Source organism: Mastigoproctus giganteus, chromosome 5 (assembly GCF_048544385.1).
Source record: "Mastigoproctus giganteus isolate SK-2022 chromosome 5, ASM4854438v1, whole genome shotgun sequence".
In the NCBI taxonomy this organism is placed as follows: domain Eukaryota; kingdom Metazoa; phylum Arthropoda; class Arachnida; order Uropygi; family Thelyphonidae; genus Mastigoproctus; species Mastigoproctus giganteus.
In genome coordinates this window covers 13072673-13090757 of record NC_143579.1, presented here as the reverse complement: position 1 = coordinate 13090757, position 18085 = coordinate 13072673, and the positions used below count along the sequence as shown (strand labels likewise).

Below are 18085 nucleotides of genomic sequence, written 5' to 3'. Positions count from 1 at the left end.
TGCTTATCTTTTTTCCTGTTTTAAATTTTACAATGAAAAAAAATGTCAGTGAGCAGAAATATTAATTAGTATGTTTCTGCCTTTAAGGAGAAAACATACTTATTTTCACCTTACACACAAACCTTATGTATCTCTTACCTCAATTCAACCATGTGTGTTATCCTACAAAGTATGTGTCTTGGACTGTTCTCCTGCATTCGTTAACTTTTCTTTATAAAAAGTATATTCATGCAGCATCCCAGACATGGGTAAGCGTCCTGGTTCCAAGAATCCAAGTAGTGAGTGCAAAAGGAAAGCATTATGTACAGAAGAGAAACTTGAAATAATAAAACGTTTTGAAAACTTTTTATTATTTCAAATGAGAGAACATGTGATATCTCGAGAGAGCAACAGGGTTAAGTGAATCCACACTATCAGAGACCATGCCGCGAGAATAAAAGCTACATGTATAGCTGAAACAACTTCAAGTCCCACAAAGTCAATTAGAACAAACCTAAAGAATTAGAAATGGAAAGGTAGCTAAGCATATGGATAGAAGACCAAACCAAAAAAAAAAAAAAAAAAAAAAAATCAGGAGCAAGCTTTCTCACAGTGAAAGAGAAAGCACTAACTATACAGGGTGTTTCAGTTAAACGTTTCAGAACTTCTAAGAGGGGTAGGGTACATCCTGACAACTCGAAATCATATAGCAATGTGGGGTCGGAAATGCTTTCCTGAAGCGGTACTGTACACAGAAGTCGTCGTGCGACGTCGTGCAGCACAGATTCGATTTTTGGTCAATGAATGGGCCGGTATTATGGGAGATCACCTCATCGGACCTTACCTGTTACCGTGTCGTCTAACCGGACCTATCTACTTGATCTTTCTGCAGCAAGTATTGCCACAACTTTTGAGAGATGAACAGATTTCTGCATCGACGCAACAGACAATGTGGTTCCAACACGATGGAGCCCCTGCCCATTATAGCGGAGATGTTCGTAACTACCTGGATGTCACATTTGGTCAACAGTGGATCGGACGTGGTAGTCCCGTGCGTTGGCCTGCTCGGTCACCCGACCTATCATGTCTTGATTTTTATTTCTGGGGTCATATGAAATCGCTAGTTTATGACACCCCTGTTGACAATGCTGAGGAGCTGGTTGCAAGAATCGCAGTAGCTGCCGAAGAAATTCGAAATTCGCCTGGAGTATTCCAGAATGTTCGGATGTCCATGCGTCGGAGATGTGAGGCGTGCATTGTAGCCCGTGGAAGAAACTTCGAACACTTACTTTAATCCATGTACCTTTTGCTTCTTTTCATGTATTATTAAAACGATTTCTCACTTACGGTCTCTTTTCTTTATGGTACTTCTGTGTACAACACCCCTTCAGGAAAGCATTTCCGACCACACATTGCTATATGATTTCGAGTTGTCAGGATGTACCCTACCCCTCTTAGAAGTTCTGAAACGTTTAACTGAAACACCCTGTATATGAAGACCTTAAAAAGAAATCACCAAATCCTGCAGAAGTGGCTCTTTTTAATGCTAGTAGTGGCTGGTTTATTGGGTTAAAACACTGCTACTCTTTTCATTTATCCTGAGTCTGGCACTCTTAAACTTATCCCTCATTTAATTCATGATTTTGAAGGCTTTGAACCTTCAGAGCAACAAACACAAATCAAAGCAGGTTGTGTTGCTCTTTCAAAAGAAGTTGGTTTCGAGGAAGTAGAAAATGAAGATGTAGAAGAGCTTCTAGTCTCACAATGAACTACTGAAGACTTGTAATAATTGCAGCCAGCCAAGTGGAAAATCAAGATGAAGACAAAGTCCAGCAGGCTGCCCCAAAATAACTTAAAACAGCAGCAGAGTTATCAGCTGCTTTAAGTGGGATTGAAAAGCACCTGCAGTGGATTGAAGATAATGATTATAATGCTAAATGTAGTAGGATAGTGCTTGGTGGCATTTGGATCCATTTGGAACTATACAGGCAGCTCCTGTATGAAAGGAGGTGGCAGGAAAAGCAACAAAAGCTAGTTAGCTATTTTAAACCAGTGCAGAAGAAAGAAAAGCAGGACAGTGAGTCACACCCTTCCACATCAGGTATAACAACATTTCGTCCTAAGAATGATAACCCTCCTTCTACCTCTTTGCTATAACTCACCAGCTACAGCCCTTCGCCACACCCATTTCCAATAAGCAAACATCATATCTTGTCAAGGTAAAGCGCTGTATTTACTGTAATATTTATTTATTTATTAGAAATTTAATGTGTTTAAACCTGTGTTAGCAATTTTATTGGGTTTCTAACTTTTTTTTACTGTTTTACTTAACAGATTGAATGTTTGTTTTGAGTGCTCTGATCCTATCCCTATTTTTCCCACAAGTCCTGTTGTTTTTAGTGCACAAAATACCATAATGCAGACATTTTTAGGAACACATGTACCACATTATAGCAAAACTGACTGTACGATAGAGCGTCGACAATCTGAACTAATTGGGACCGGGGATAGTTTGGACTTCCGATTTGTTCAGATTTTCGAATTCATCAAAAATACTATTCTGGAGACTAAACAAAATGTTTAGTAAGTTTAGAAATAAAAACATTAAGTTGTACTTATGTATTTCTTTCATAGATAACAAAACAAATGGAACTTTAAGCCACAATAAGACATTTATAGGCCTTTAACGAAAATAATTACTTATTTTTTGCTGCACCGTATTCGAACTTCGTTTCTTTGCTGCCAGATCTCTCTCTCTCTCTCTCTCTCTCTTTTCAGCAAGAGCAAATGAGCTGGACAGCATTCAGTTTGTTGCTCGTACAAAGCCATTGCAGTCTCTAGCACATTGAATGTCTCGGCATGTGTAGGTCCAGTGTTAGCATCATCATATTCGTCCATACCATTTTCAGGAGCATCAGTTTCTTTTACATTCACAAAGTCGTTTACATTTAAAACAGGAAACCTGGTAGCATCAATATCATTTTCCAGCCATACCCTTGCATCATTACAATTTTCAAACCCAGGGATCGACTTAAACAAGTTGATTATCTCATTCAGTATTTGGCCCTCTTCTCCTTCAGTTCGATTCTGCTCATCTCCTACGGTTTCTTCTGCAATGGGCCACAGTTTTTTCCAAGTTTTAAAAAAAAATTCTGCACAGTGAGTTTGGTTTTTATGGTGCATGGGCAACTATCTGCACAGTGAGTAATTCCCATGTGTCAGCTGTCCTTGAGACTGAAAAAGCTACGATACTTTCTTCGTTGTTTTCTGCTAAAAGTAAATGATGCAAGACTTATTTTTTGTAGATTCTCTTCAACTTTTGGGTGACTCCCTGGTCCATCAGTTGGAGGAGTGAAGCGTGTAGTAACATTTGGTGGAAGAAACAAGACTTTGAATCCATCTTCTTTTTACTGTACCGTATTTTAGATTTTACAACAAAAAAAAAAAAAAAAAAAAAAATATATAACAATGAACAGAAATATCAATTACAAAGTGTGTTGAATAACAGATTACAAAGCGTTGTGCTTAGTTAGTAATGTATGTATATTAATTAAGCTATGTACGCAAGCATAAATTTATTTTTATTTTGCTAACCTGTGGATATTCTTCCGATTTTCACGTATCATTTAATTTTGTTCATTGATAACGTAATAAAAGCGTAAATTTGTGTTTTATATCTTCATTTTTATAGCCTGTGGAAAATATTCCTCCAATTTTTGCTTCTTTGAATTGCTGTTTAATAAAATCAAAATTCAATTTGCAAACATGATCACAATAACTGGTGCTTACTGCAATTATTTTATTATTATTAACTATATGGTGCAAGGAAGCCTGAAGCTTATGCTGCACCAGCCAAAAAAAAAAAAAAAAAAATTTTTTTTAATTACCCTAAGAGAGACAGAGAGAGTCAGAAGTAGATGGGATTAACCAAGAAAGAGAAGAATGATGATATCCAGCTCAGGACCCAGAGTGTGCCAAGCCCATATTCACCAGATGTGAGTCCCTTATGACCAAGGGTATTTAAAAAAAAAAAAAAAAAAAGTGCTGGCTCGTTCAGATTATCGACGCTCTACTGTATATTTTGTATAAGTATTCCGTAGCCGAGTGATCAGGAGCGGGAGTGCAGTAGCACACACTCTTTGAGTAGACCGGGGTTCAAGTCCCTGACTGCTGAATACGGTTGATCTACCAACCCGCACCGGACCAGCATGGCAGATTATGGTCCATTATCCTCAGCATGAATTGTTGAGGAGGCTTCCATCCTGCAGTGGGTTGATAATGGCTGCACTTTACCATTTTTTTTTTTTTATATATATATATATATATATATATAAATTTTAATTAACTAACTTTGGGAAAACACTCTCACAGATGGAGCCAGGACTGTAATCCTCCCTTAAAAGGGCCCTGACTAAAATATATTGGAATGAATAATAGTAAAAATCAATATTACTGCAATTTTCTAAACAAAAATCCATAAAAATGAAAAAGAAATAAAATAGAACTTCATGAATCTGGCACCCTTGGGAGCCAAAACATGCTGGATTTTTCAAAATTCCAGTTTTTTGAAGGTGACACACAGCCTATATCTTCAGTGATATTTGTTATTTTTACTAGATAATACAGTACCTCTGATCCCTATAATCTCCACATAGTGATAACTGCCAATATTAAGCCAAAATGCTAATAAATACTGCCAGAATGGTCTAGTGGGTAGTAAAGGTTGCAGCTTTGAATGCTTCCACCAGAATGGCTGTTGCAATTGTCCAATTTTTTTTAACATTAGGTATAAATAATGCAATATAATTTTGACAATTGAATTGTGTTAAAAACTAAATATACACTACTGTACTATTAAGTACTGTACTGTGAGCAAGTATGAATGTCTTGCAAAATGATGATTTTATATGTTGTAAACACACAGTAACAACAACACACTCCACAAAATATGTAAGAAAGAAATTGGTGTATTTGGAAATTATTAATGGAACATAATGCATAAATATCCCAACTGTGGTACATTTTCTTGAAATTCTGCTATCCTATTTTCCTTCTGCCCTCATACATTCAAAAAGTGCCAGATTTTCGATATTCTACTGTATGTGCACAACTTTTTATTTTCTTAAATGCAGTGCACCAGCAGAGATTTGTATCAGAACCATAAAAGTTCTTATCACTCCACTCCAAATACTTTAAAGTGACAATGATTATTTTATGACATGAGAAAGTTTGTTAGAAGGTTGTTTATTGCTATTCTGGAACAAGATTAATGGTACACTGATAAACAAGCTTCTTGTATGCCATCCAATAATTAAACCTACCACAAAACAGACTTTATACAGATGCAGTTGCAAAACTACCATATCACCAAACTATCAGGTCTACCATGTCAGGGCACCTGAAGAGTCAAGAGATATAACATCTGGTTTGGTACGGCTGTTAAAGGTCACAAGGACCACTCAGAAATGTGACTTTGGGGAGATGTTATAAATTCGCCTCTTCACGGACAAGTCTTGATAGGTCAAAAAAAAGGTTCCGGGGAATACAGGTGTGTCTCTCTGGGAACCCTTTCTTGTTCCCAGGAACATATCCATTCTTGTTTTGCCCACATGCGTAGATGGTAAGTTAGTTCACAAAAGAATGTTATATCACTAATCATGTTTAAAAAAATAATATTAAAATATTGTGAATTAAGGAATTTGGCTATTCTGCAATTCAATATTTTAATTGCAAATTAAGGAACAGCCAAGATTCAAAACTGCCTAGAATAGAAACAATGAAAATGGAAACGTCACCTTCCAGAATTCTCCAACCCAATCATAATTCCATTATCAAACCCAATCATTCTCATCCTAAGAATGTTTTAGTAATATTCAAATGGAATTATGATCCTTGTTATCTCAAGTCTTTCTGATTAGCAACAAGCTTATATAAATAACATAAATCAGGGAGGGGAAAAAACCCTTCTTATATTACCTGTTCATCCCCTCTAATAGCTTGCCTCGGTTTTTCCTTGAATTTATTGAAACTACCACTTCTACAACACCAGATGGAAGTTTGTTCAAACAATCAACAATCCAGAGGCTGAAGGCAGATTTCCACACATCTACCCTGCAACCATCCTTCCTCAGTTTGAATTTATGACCCTCTCATGTGGTTGGAGCAAGAGGAAGGATTCCATATGTACTGTGCTTACTTAATCCATTCAAAGCCTCAAACACATCAATCAGATCTTCTCATAGAAGAGCTGACTGACTAATCTCCAAATGCTCCAGTTTGCAGAAATTAAGCCATTCCTTGTAAGAGTTCCTTTTTTTCCCGTAACTAATCTTGTTGCTTATTTCTGTGCCCATTCCAACAGAGCCACATCCTTCATAAAATTTTTAAGGCTCCCAGATCTGTATGTAGTACTCAAGATGTGGCCCTAACCATTACTATATGCAGTGGGATAATCATCTCCTTATCCCAGCTGGCAGAATTCTTGTATATCATTGACAAAATGTATGACTGTTCTCGCTGCCCAGAGAACTTCTTCATATAGAATAAGAATAAACTTAACTGTGTTTCAAAAAATAACTCTGGATTTCATATTTTCAAGAAAATAGATGACTACGTTAATAGAAATGAACTTCCATTGCACACAGAGGCTAGAGTGATTCATAATTTTAAATTTAAGCAAATCATCTCCGTCAATGTGGAAGGATCATTCTCTGCTTTTAAAATGATTCTGGGTAATAAATGCTATAGATTTATAATCAATAACATTGAAAAACATATTGCTGTTTACTGTCCAAAAATTATTCCAGGCGAGTTGTAAAATGATCCTTATTCTAAAACTTTTCATTAACAGTTCTATTAATTTTAAATACAGCCAGGTCTCGCATAATGCGAGTTCGATTAAACTGTTTTTCAGTTATAGCTATTTGAAAAAATTATACCACTTTTCAACTTACACAATGCAAATTTCCAGTTAATGCATTTTTTTTTATGTGATAATTGAAAAACATTTGAATCGCACGCTAAGCTTACTGCGCATCGGACGGGCAATAAACAAGCATTTGACCGCTGCTCCGCCTCAGTGTGTTCCATCAACCATCAGAAGAAGATGTGTTACTTGTTTGTCTCCCGCTAATAAAGTTACTTGCAGACTTGCATTTAAAAATTCTAATTTTTAAATGCAAGTCTACAAGTAACTGGCTCATCATTTGGCTCATTTAAAAATTCAATTTTTTAGATGAAAACTAATATTCACAGAGAACCTCAAACAAAAGGTTTCAGATTCTCTGTGATATTTATTTCGCCAGGGCATAGAGAAGATTGTTGTCAGCTACCGGAAATTGATTGATGAAAAAAAGAAAGCAAACGCTTTTCAAACGACTCTGTTCAAATATTTCCGTAACAAATAGTTTCTTCATTGTGTATTTTATGCCAGAGGTTCTCAAATTTTCTCGGTTCATGGCACTCTTAGTGTCTCAGTAATTTTTTCACGGTGCCCTAAGTCAAAATAAATACCTAATAGTTAACTTAATAAATAATGTTGAAACTGTAAACTACCTCAAGCTAGTAGTTTGCACGGTGTCTGACAGATGTCAAGTATCTGTATTTCCCTCAAAATTTTAAAATATTCCACAGCACAGTTTGGGAACTGCTGTTTTATGCAATAAACATTTAATTCCATAATTATTTTCATTATCTTTTACATGGTACACAATTAAAAAGTTATTTAAAAGGCATTTTTAAAATTATTTATGGACATTCCTGAAGGTCAAGGACCAATTATAATTTTTACTATTGATTATTATATTCGATTAACATGTTTCCGTTTTGCAGGATGCACTTGCGGGACGAATTAATCGCAATAACTGAGGCCAGCCTGTATTGAATACAAGGAAATAGTTCAATTAATTGTGAACTTATAATAAATAAAGAAAAAAAAAAAAAAAAACTTTATAATCTATAATAGCATTACGGTGCATATTTTTAATATTTTATTGCATATTTGTACACATATTTTGCATCTTTTAGCAAATATCCAATGTCTAGTTTTAACATTATTTATAGGAAGTTATAATATTACGGTATATTCTAGGGTGATCCAAAAGACAGGACACCCGAATTTATTTTCTTGAAACTTGCATTTTGTTAGATTAAGAATAAAGTTTAAAATTTTTGAAAGGAAGGTAAGTGAATTACTGATGGAGATGATATAAGGATGATCTAATCCTATATATTAGGTAGTCAGCAGAATTGCATTTGCCAAAGGTAACACTGTGGTCCTAATACTCAAGACAGAACAAATTTCTTCACTCAAAAATAACTGTTTTTATTATTAATTTAAATTTAAGCAGTGAGGCATAAATGCTGCTGGAATTAAGAACAAAAGATACATATAAACTTTGTGTTTAATTAGGCCATTCACTATGATTCAATACATTACTAACATGCCAGAATAAAAAAAAAAAAAAAAACACCCATGATCTGATAAGAAACCAGTAGCTTTGGAACAGCCTTCATAATGATGCCTCCTTTGTCCTTGAAATAGCAGATTAATATTTTGATGGTGCCATTTGTTTTAAAAGATATTAGCAACAGAAGTTGATCCATTCATAATATTAATTAACTTTAATGTGAGTATAAGCCCAAACTTATCTAACACTGATGGCTAACCTACTCAAAGTGCTAGATTATTGTATTTTATTTAAACTCAGAAGGCAGGAACTTTACAGTATATTGTTCTGAGGAAAAGCATGAATAAAGAAATTTAAAAAAGACAACTGTTATTATTTTAATATATTTTTTTAAATTTTAATCTTTTAAAATTGTTGGTTGTGATGGAAAAAGATACACAAGTAGGTTTTTAACAAATACAGGGAGGGTATTTTTTATTGCCATGCTTCTGATACATTACCAAAACCAATAATCCCAGTGAAGTCAAACTAAACTGAAGGAATACTAAATTCTATTACATATCCATTAACTCCCTCCAATATTCACAGAAATGAAAATTATGAATTCTACAGGATGATGATACAAACTATTTTATAATTATAAATAAAAGTAGGTAATTAATTCTCAAAACTTTTCCATAACCTTTTAAAATTAAAAAAAAAAAAAAAAAAGGAAGAAAAAATAGATTTTTTTATAACCCAAAAACCAAAATTTTACTGAAACCTAGAGTACTCTAGTACAAATGTGCACTACAAGCAACCGTTTGCTTCCTAATACTTCTTGGCCATGGGACAGTGATGCCATGGATACAGAAGAAGCAATCAATGGTGCTTCCTCTGCATCACTGATTACATACAATATTTTTATGATATGCTTATGGCAAGAAAGTACCATATTTTGCCTGACTGGATAATCGTGACACTCATAATAGCACTGCTATGAAGAATTATTAAAATGACAATAATGACCTAGAATAACTAATTATATTTTATGCTCCCTTGCACTCATGTCAGTTCTCCAAATAAGGACCACCATACATCACTTATTTCTTCTTTGACAACGGCATCTAATAGTGTTTCACATTAAAATTACATACTCATCTGCAAAGTATCATTTCTTTACCTTCAATGATATTGAGAAGTACTGGAAATCTTATGTGCTTGTTTTTCAAAATTCATTTGTTTCAATTTGGTTCAAAAAAAATTCTTCAAATAAAATTATATTTCAGTTAAAGTTAAATAATATTTAATTTAATACTTCCAATAACCCAGATGGCCAACTTGCCTTCTATGAATTCCGTTTGGAACCAAGACTTTCAACTGTCATAAGGAAACATGCTCTTGTCTTCAGAATTCACAACAGTAAGTTGCTGGCCACAAATTTAGCAAATTTTTTCATAAAGCTATTCTGTTTCTGCTATGTTTTTTTTTTTTTTTTTTTTTTTCTCCTCCCCAAATGCCATACCAGCTAGCTTTAATGTTCAATATGTATTGTCTCAATGTGTATTTTCCATCCTTAATTGAAAAGAGTTGGCAGCTATGTAGAAAGATAAATGATGAAGATCATTTATCTTTGATGAGATCACATATGAACTATAAATGGATGTTGACTAACTAAGGCATATATATTCAGAATGGTTTAGAAAAAACAATGGAATTACAGATGCTAAATCAGAAATAAAATGCTGATGAAATTTCTGTAAAAAAGACATGCAGAAGGAACTAAAAATTTATGAGAGGGAGGAGAGTAAAAGAAGAATCATTAATTAATCTAATTGCTCTCTGTTGAACAGACTAAGAGTTTCTAAAAAGTTCTGGAGTACCATCCCAGATATGAAAATATTAGATGATGAGAATTCCACTGTAGGATGGATTTTCAACTTGTACAGTATTATCAAATCTTTGGAGAGAAAAGGAGAAAGCCCAGTACAGGGGCCAACAACCTCTCCAATCATATGAGCGATTTTATAAACAAAAAGTCTCAGGATTGACCTAACACAATTTTTTTTACAAGTATATCATCATCTTAAATAAAACATGCTGGTTGATGAATCATTATTAATTTTTTTTTTAATTATATAAACACATTAGGTGGTTGTAAAAATTTGAAGTGAACTTAAAAACTAAATCAGACAAGTAATTCAGATTTCTCATACTGGCATTCATAAAATTATATTATATTTCTAAGTATCACAGTCAACCTATTTTATACATTACAAACAACCATTTACTGGCCCAACACCTAATATTTTTTAGATACCGAGGACACAATCATTGATTACATCCTCTGCATCACTGATATCATATGACCTTATGATATGGTTACGTCAAGTATAACAGAAGGCGGAGTTATCTCCAATAAAGGCATATTTGGTTAGAAATCTCAGTGCTGTTGAAAACATGCATGAGAACAGCAGATTCTTTTTTGGCATGAAATAAGACAAAACTGGATTTCAGAAGAACTGAAATTACTATCTTATTTTCATTGAAGAAGTATACCTAAAGATCGGCACTTATGTAACTAGCAGTGATATTGAAGAAGTTGTAACTGTTTATACAAATCAAGGAAAAACTTGAATGCATTATCATCAAAACAATGGATGGGTGACCTGCATTAGGTTGGCTGGTAGTAATTGAGAAGTTAGAAAGCAACAATCCATCTATCAACACGTTTTAACAGTGGTTGCAGAAGAAACTGGCAACCCAGTTGCAAAAATCAGAAGGCAAAAAATAAGGATGGAAACTTACTCAACAGGCTTTATGCCAACCATGATCAAGAATAACTGCTTGAGTTTGTCCAAAATGTTCCACAGATGAGTAATATAAGCTAAATTATCAACTACAAAATCAGTACTAACAGAATTCACATTGGCAATCATTAAATGGATTGAAGGTTTCAAGATAGTGTAAGAGGTGGCAGTTGGATTTCTCCAGTTACTATGGAAAGAGTTAAAATAGCGAAATGGAATGATAATTGGAAGAAAATAATTTAACACCCTGATATCAGAAACCTGTGTAGAGAGAGAGAGAGAGAGAGAGAGAGAGAGAGACTTAACTCTGGAGCAAAAGAAATGCTGCCATCACGACCTGCAGATTTTTTTTGAAATTGATACTTTTCAGGATTCTTCTAATTCCATGGCACTCAGAATGGGATTATTGTGTAAATAAGATGAGATTTACCTCATCAATAAAAGCGGTAAAGTAAGGTACTAATCAACTTTAACTTTTGATGGAGATGCAACAGAATTATCATGACATGACTGATGTTTTTTTTTTTATTTTCTGCCAACCACTTATGCACATTAATGTCACTGAACAAAATATATAGTATAACCATACAAAATACATGTCGACATGTAAAATGCACCACAAATCTGCTCATGTATAATTTTCCCATAAGTTTTGCTTCTTGCATACAACATTGAGTGTTGTATGCAAGGCAATGCAACAGCATGTCTACTCAGTGACTTTTTTGCTGCACCTACTACAAAGTAACAGAAAAGAAACCATTAGAGAGAGTTCTTTAAAATAAATTTTCTGTCCATACTTCAGCAGTATGAGCAAGACAAAGCACAAGAGCATTAGTGTATTTAGTAGCTATATGAGCTTGAAACATGCAAGTGGTCAGGAGTGAAAGTGCAATGGCACAACCACTCTGAGTAGACCGTGGTTCAAGCCCATGACTGCTCAATATGATTAACGACTGTATTCATGACTTATTGTAAACTTCTCTGACCTGATGATTATAAAAGAATATAAACAAGAAAGGGGATTTATTTTCATTTTATAAACTCAAACGCATGTACTAACTGTGCTCATGTTTAACCATTTGGCATGTTTACTCATACTTTAGGCAAATTCATTTGAAATTATTTCAAGACAAAACTGGAACTATGTTTAACTCCCCAATCCACATACTGTTAAGGCTCATTTGCAAAATGTATAAGCATGTATTAGCTTTAGCATGTCCATCTACCCAGATATAGTAACTTTATTCCCAATGAATGAACCGATTTTCATTTTATTTTATATTAGAATATCCTGGAAGCATTTGTCAAGCAATTCCAAATTTTACTGAAATCAGAAATCCATTATTTTTATTTATTTATTTTTTTAAATATATATCAGGTAATTTAATCTCATGCTTTGTTATATTTAACTAAATGTCATTAAATTTCACAATGCAACCACATAAAGTGCTATATTATATAAAAATAATTATCGTAAACAATATAAACTAAATTATATAAATATAATTATTAATTCTGAAATTTCTAAAATAAAAATTATTTATAAAAATTCTTGCACATATGAAATGTAATTCAATGCATACAATTGTCTAACTTGTTTGATATATTTCTCGTTGTCCTTTCTATATAAATGGGGGGGGGGTTCATTCCTATTTTCAAATATAACTTGAGTGTACCAGTAATAAACCATGCCACTTATTTCCGTAATAAAACACACACAGTATATCCCATGACTTTGTCATAAATTCAGGATGTGATTTCTAAGATCGTCCTCAGTGAAAAATGTATATATGAATAGCAACCAATTCTCAAAAGTTGATGAACTATGGGATTTGAAATGTAGATTGGCTTCAAAGAATTTGGTAATGGAAAAAATTTCTTTTTTCCTTACGTTTTTTTTTTTTGGGAGGGGGCAGAAGGGTAAAAGATTACATTGCACGGTACATTTAATTAGAAAATTACCGCATTTACAAAGGCTAACTATATTTTCTCCCAACACATCCTACCATATTGGATGTTTAGTTGTCAATGACATACTCAGCAATAGGTAACTTTCTCACAAACGACTATTAATAAACAATCAATCTCGCATTCTTTATTGTCTAAACTCTGTACACAAAATGCACATCCTTTATTAGAAGATGTAAATGCTAACAGCTTTTGTAAACAACCATTTCTCTTAAGACATAGCACAACCTGTTTGCTAGCTCATATGCCATTACAAACTCATAGCTACAACATTTAAATAGTCTGTAATCACTAAGAATCAGACCAATTTCACTAAGCATAACCCCAGAAATCAACTCCCATAATTATGACAAAGTTGCAAGGCAACCTGTGTGTGTGTGCGTGTGTGTGTGTAAATTATTCTGAATCCATTTTCCTAACCTTTATATTTCTTAATTATCAAGCACAAAAAAATTTAAAGTTTTCAAATTCAAGTTCACCTATTACAATTTATATTTATAAAATTGCTTACCTTCATTAATGAGCTTTTCTTCATGGCTTGGAGAATTGGATTGATCAAGTATTTCACCATTTTGCCTATTTTCATTTTGATCTAATACTTCTTTAGGCTGTTCTTGTTCTTTTGGTTGGTCAATATCAGAAAGAAACAAACAAATACCTTGCTCTTCTGAATAATCAGTTCTATTAATGTTACTTTCTTTGATTACTGGATCATGAACTGAGATTTCAATTTTACCTAGAACCAGTTCAGTTTGCTGAAGAACTTCATTTTGCAATGGCGAAGTTGAAACAGCCTTTTGAGCATTGATATTTAAATTATTATCTGAAGAAAGTTCTCTTTCTGTATGATCTAGATCATATTCAATTGGTCCCTTAACATCTAGTACCAAAGACGGTTCTAAAGATTCTGAAGGATTATCTACTTCTGAAGTTTCTTGAAATAATTCTCTTTCATCTTCATTTTCAGCACTTATTAAATTCCTCTCTGAATCTTTAATGTCATGTAATGTCAATGAGGCACATGGTGGAATATCAACCTCAGTCACAGGTGTGCCTTGATCATGCACTATGTGATCCACATCAAGTGCTTCAAGGTCAGACTCGATAACACTATCCTGTACAACAATTTCTGAACATATATCCTGATCTCCATCTATAGAATTCATATGCGGCGATGGAACAATAGAACTAGTTTTGGAAGCCTGTGATTTATTACTAATATCTAAAGTTGCAACAGCTGCCACCTGAGCTGCAAACTGGGCAACAATTTCACTTGGATTAGGTCCAGTCTCCTAGTTAAAACAGGATTTAATAAAAAAACAAATTAATGAATATTAATCAAACTAATGAGATACTGAAATTAATAACTGAACAGTGTCAAGGATAGTTTCCTAAAAGTAATTTAATAGTGATAAAAATTACTGATTTCTCACGAGCGAGTCTGGGAATTAATTGATAGTACCTTTGGACATTTGGCAATCATCGGATTTAAGTAATTCACCTTGTAGTACTAGAAAATAATACTGTAAACTGTGTTTACAATATTATTTTCTTAATATCTACAATACTATAAAAAATCCAGCACACAATATTAAAAAAAAAAAAAAAAATCCAACACTTTACATCTGGAAATATTAAAAAAGGAATTAGGTACTCATGTCAACAACAACAACAACATTTGTCTTTAAGACTCCATACAAAAAGGGCAGCATTTCATTCTTTACATGTTGCAGTTTCTTTGCAGGACTATCATAACCTTTAATCTGTTTTTGCTGTCAGCCAGCAGGATATAAACTGTATAGGTAAGTAATGGTCTTAATTCTCACAGCATAACAAAAGCTTTTGGAATGAGTTTCTCTGGTTCAAAATGTCAGCAATGTCAGACTGCTATGTCAACTTGTTTTGGAACTAATGACAAAACACAAACTAAACAGTTGTAAAGAAGGTATTCGACATGAGCTACCATGCAGCATTTAATATCAGACCTTTCAAAGTTAGCATTAGCATTAATAGTGGCATGTGATGCAAGAAAGCAAGCTTATAACAGCATAACAAAAAAAAAAAAAAAAAACCTCTTCCCATTTCACCTATCCATTCCCTCCAAAAGTTTGTCTAGTTCTTCCTTGAATTTATTTAAGCTATCAACTTCCACAACTACAGACAGAAGTTTGTTCCAGAAATCAACCACTCACTGGCTAAAGGTAAATTTTGCACTTCTTTCCTTACCGTCGTCCTTCAATTTGAATGTATACCCTCTCAAGTGCATAATCTGAACAAGAGGAAGAATCCCATCAGAATTGGGCTTGCTTCCTGACAATTTATATTTCTCATGCATTTTGTTTGTATGACATCAATTTAGGCCTAAACATTGAACAGTATTTCTTAGCTGGCATGAAGAGCCTAGTAGCTTCCAAGATTAATTCCTGAATATTTCCCATTTAGAATTTCCTGATGCTAACATCATCAGTGGACCCACTGTATAGAATTTAAACTGTCTGAGATCACCATTGTCACTTAGTTACCTATTTGCTACAACTTTAAGTAAATCCCATATAAATACACTGATCACTGACACCTAGCAGTGATTTATCTGCAGATTCTTAATGCATGAATAATAACTGCTGATAATCAGATCAAGAGAATTACTTACTCTGGTTGCCTCTCAAACATGCTTCTATAATAAACAGTAGTCCAATAAATCCACAAAAGTCTTGCTAGTGTGCTAGTGACCAGCCCACAAGTTCCAATCAATAGCTGGAAATTAAAATCTCCCATTATAAGACATTCTGATTTACAGAATTTCTCTGTCTATTTCTCAGTATAGTTGTTAAATATACTCCGAGTCATTAGGCCTATAACACACTCCTACTCTCATTTTTGGTTTCCCAGTGCTTATGTCATAACAAACTGACTCAACATTCCACTGGCCACCAATGTCAACTAGATGCACTGCCTTAGATTTTATGTTTCCTACCTAAGAGCATAGCCCTGCTCACTTTCTATCCTGTCTCTCCTTTATGTACACATTGTACTTCCACAAATTCAAATTCTGCATTCCTTATATCTGTGTGACACCACGTCTTTGATATTCCAGCATCATCAGCTTTTGATGTCTTGACAAGCACTTCAAACTCATCAAATTTATTTACTATTCTCCTAAGCACTGGTGTACTTGCATGTACACCAGTGCTCAGGAGTATAGTTTTTGCATCCACAAAAGGAACTGGATGCAAAAAATAATTTTGATATCATATACTTGGATTTCAGGAAAGCTTTTGATAGTGTTGTACATGGAAGACTACTGTACAAATTGGAGCAGTATAGCATTAAGGGCAAGTTGCTGCAGTGGATAAAGGGATGGTTGAGTGTGAGACGGCAGAGAGTGGTAATAAATGGACACTGCTCTACGTGGACTGATGTTATTAGTGGAGTCCCCCAAGGTTCGGTGCTGGGCCCATTGTTGTTTTGTATATTTATCAATGATATTGATGAAGGTATATCAAGCTTAATGTCAAAGTTTGCAGATGATAACAAAGATTGGCAGGGTTGTTAATAACAGTAATGACAGTATGCTGCTGCAACAGGATCTGGAAGAAAAGTTGGGGAAATGGGCTGAGAAGTGGCAACTGAAGTTTAACATTGACAAATGCAAAGTACTGCATATAGGTAGCAGTAACCCCACAGAAATATACCAACTATGTAGTGTTATACTCAGGATAGTGGAGATGGAGAATGAAAGAGACCTTGGGGTAACGGTGCAGTCAGATATGAAGTTTTTGTGAGCAGTGCAGAGAGGCTACCAGAATAGGTCATGGGATCCTGTCAATGATATACAGGAATTTTGCAAGCAGGGATAAAGAGGTGATTATCCCCTTTGTATAAGGTAATGGTCAAGCCACACCTTGAGTACTGTATACAGGTCTAGAGGCCTCATTTTAAGAAGGATGTAGAACTGTTGGAACGAGTACAGAAGGGCAACAAAATTAGTGAATGGAACAAAGGGTTGCTCTTACGAAGAAAGGCTTAAGTTTTGCGCAAATTACAGTGTCTGGAGACTAGGCACCTGTGAGGTGATCTGATTGAAGTGTATAAAGCCTTGAATGGTTTGAGCATGCTTAATGCTGATTGGATTCTTCCACTTGCTCAGATTACAAACCTGAAAGGGCACAGATTCAAACTGAGGAAGGACAATTGTAAAATAGCAGTGCGGAAGTTTGCCTTTAGCCACCAGGTAGTTGATTGCTCGAACAAACCTTCATCTGTTGTTGTGAAAGTTGAAAGCTTAAATAAATTCAAGGCAGAACTAGACAAACATTTGGAATGAATGGATCAGTGAAAATGGGAAGGTGGTTTTCTTCTGGCTGATGCTGTATAAGCTTGCTTTCTTGCATCATGTGCCTCTACTAATGCTAATGCTAAAATATATACATGCACCTGTTCTTACTCTTAGTTATCTTAACACAGCCCATGTATTTACTTCTTCGACGATGACTCCCAGTGGACTTCACTGGGTGCATCATCCCTGGCACCTTGTTTTACAGGCTGCTATTTGTTTTAATAGAAGCAGTGCAAGAATCAAATTCACCTTTCCCTGTGGCTATTATAGTAGCAAAATTTAATTTCTATTTGTACAGCTATTGTTGTTATCTGGTTTTTAGGAGCATTAGCAACTAAGGCCATATTGCTCCAGGGATATGCGGTGGTCATTCCCTGACCTTTCCACATCCTCCATATTTGGTGGTCATGGGCTCGTACAACTATTGAACTGGGGTTTTTGTGCAAATATTGTAGCAGATAAAAAATAGTGGAGAGAAGTAGTAGAGTTTTAATTGTGATAAATAAGTAGCTCAAAGGCTCAAATCACTTGTTGGGCATATATCCTTTGTGTTTAGCTAAGGAATTTTTCATTTTTAGCAAGGATATGACTAATTTAACATTGCA

General features: G+C 34.5%; 1 protein-coding gene across 5 annotated transcripts in view; it reads right to left on the bottom strand.

The window, feature by feature from the left end:
* The window catches only part of LOC150085178 (eukaryotic translation initiation factor 4 gamma 3-like), a 791506-nt gene that overhangs the window by 405415 nt on the left and 368006 nt on the right, over positions 1-18085 (bottom strand). For all 5 annotated transcript variants that reach the window (XM_090373913.1, XM_090373915.1, XM_090373911.1 and 2 more), the window contains one exon: positions 13656-14436. In XM_090373913.1, the coding sequence (XP_090230039.1) occupies positions 13656-14436 (781 nt within the window). The remainder of the gene's footprint in view (positions 1-13655; positions 14437-18085) is intronic.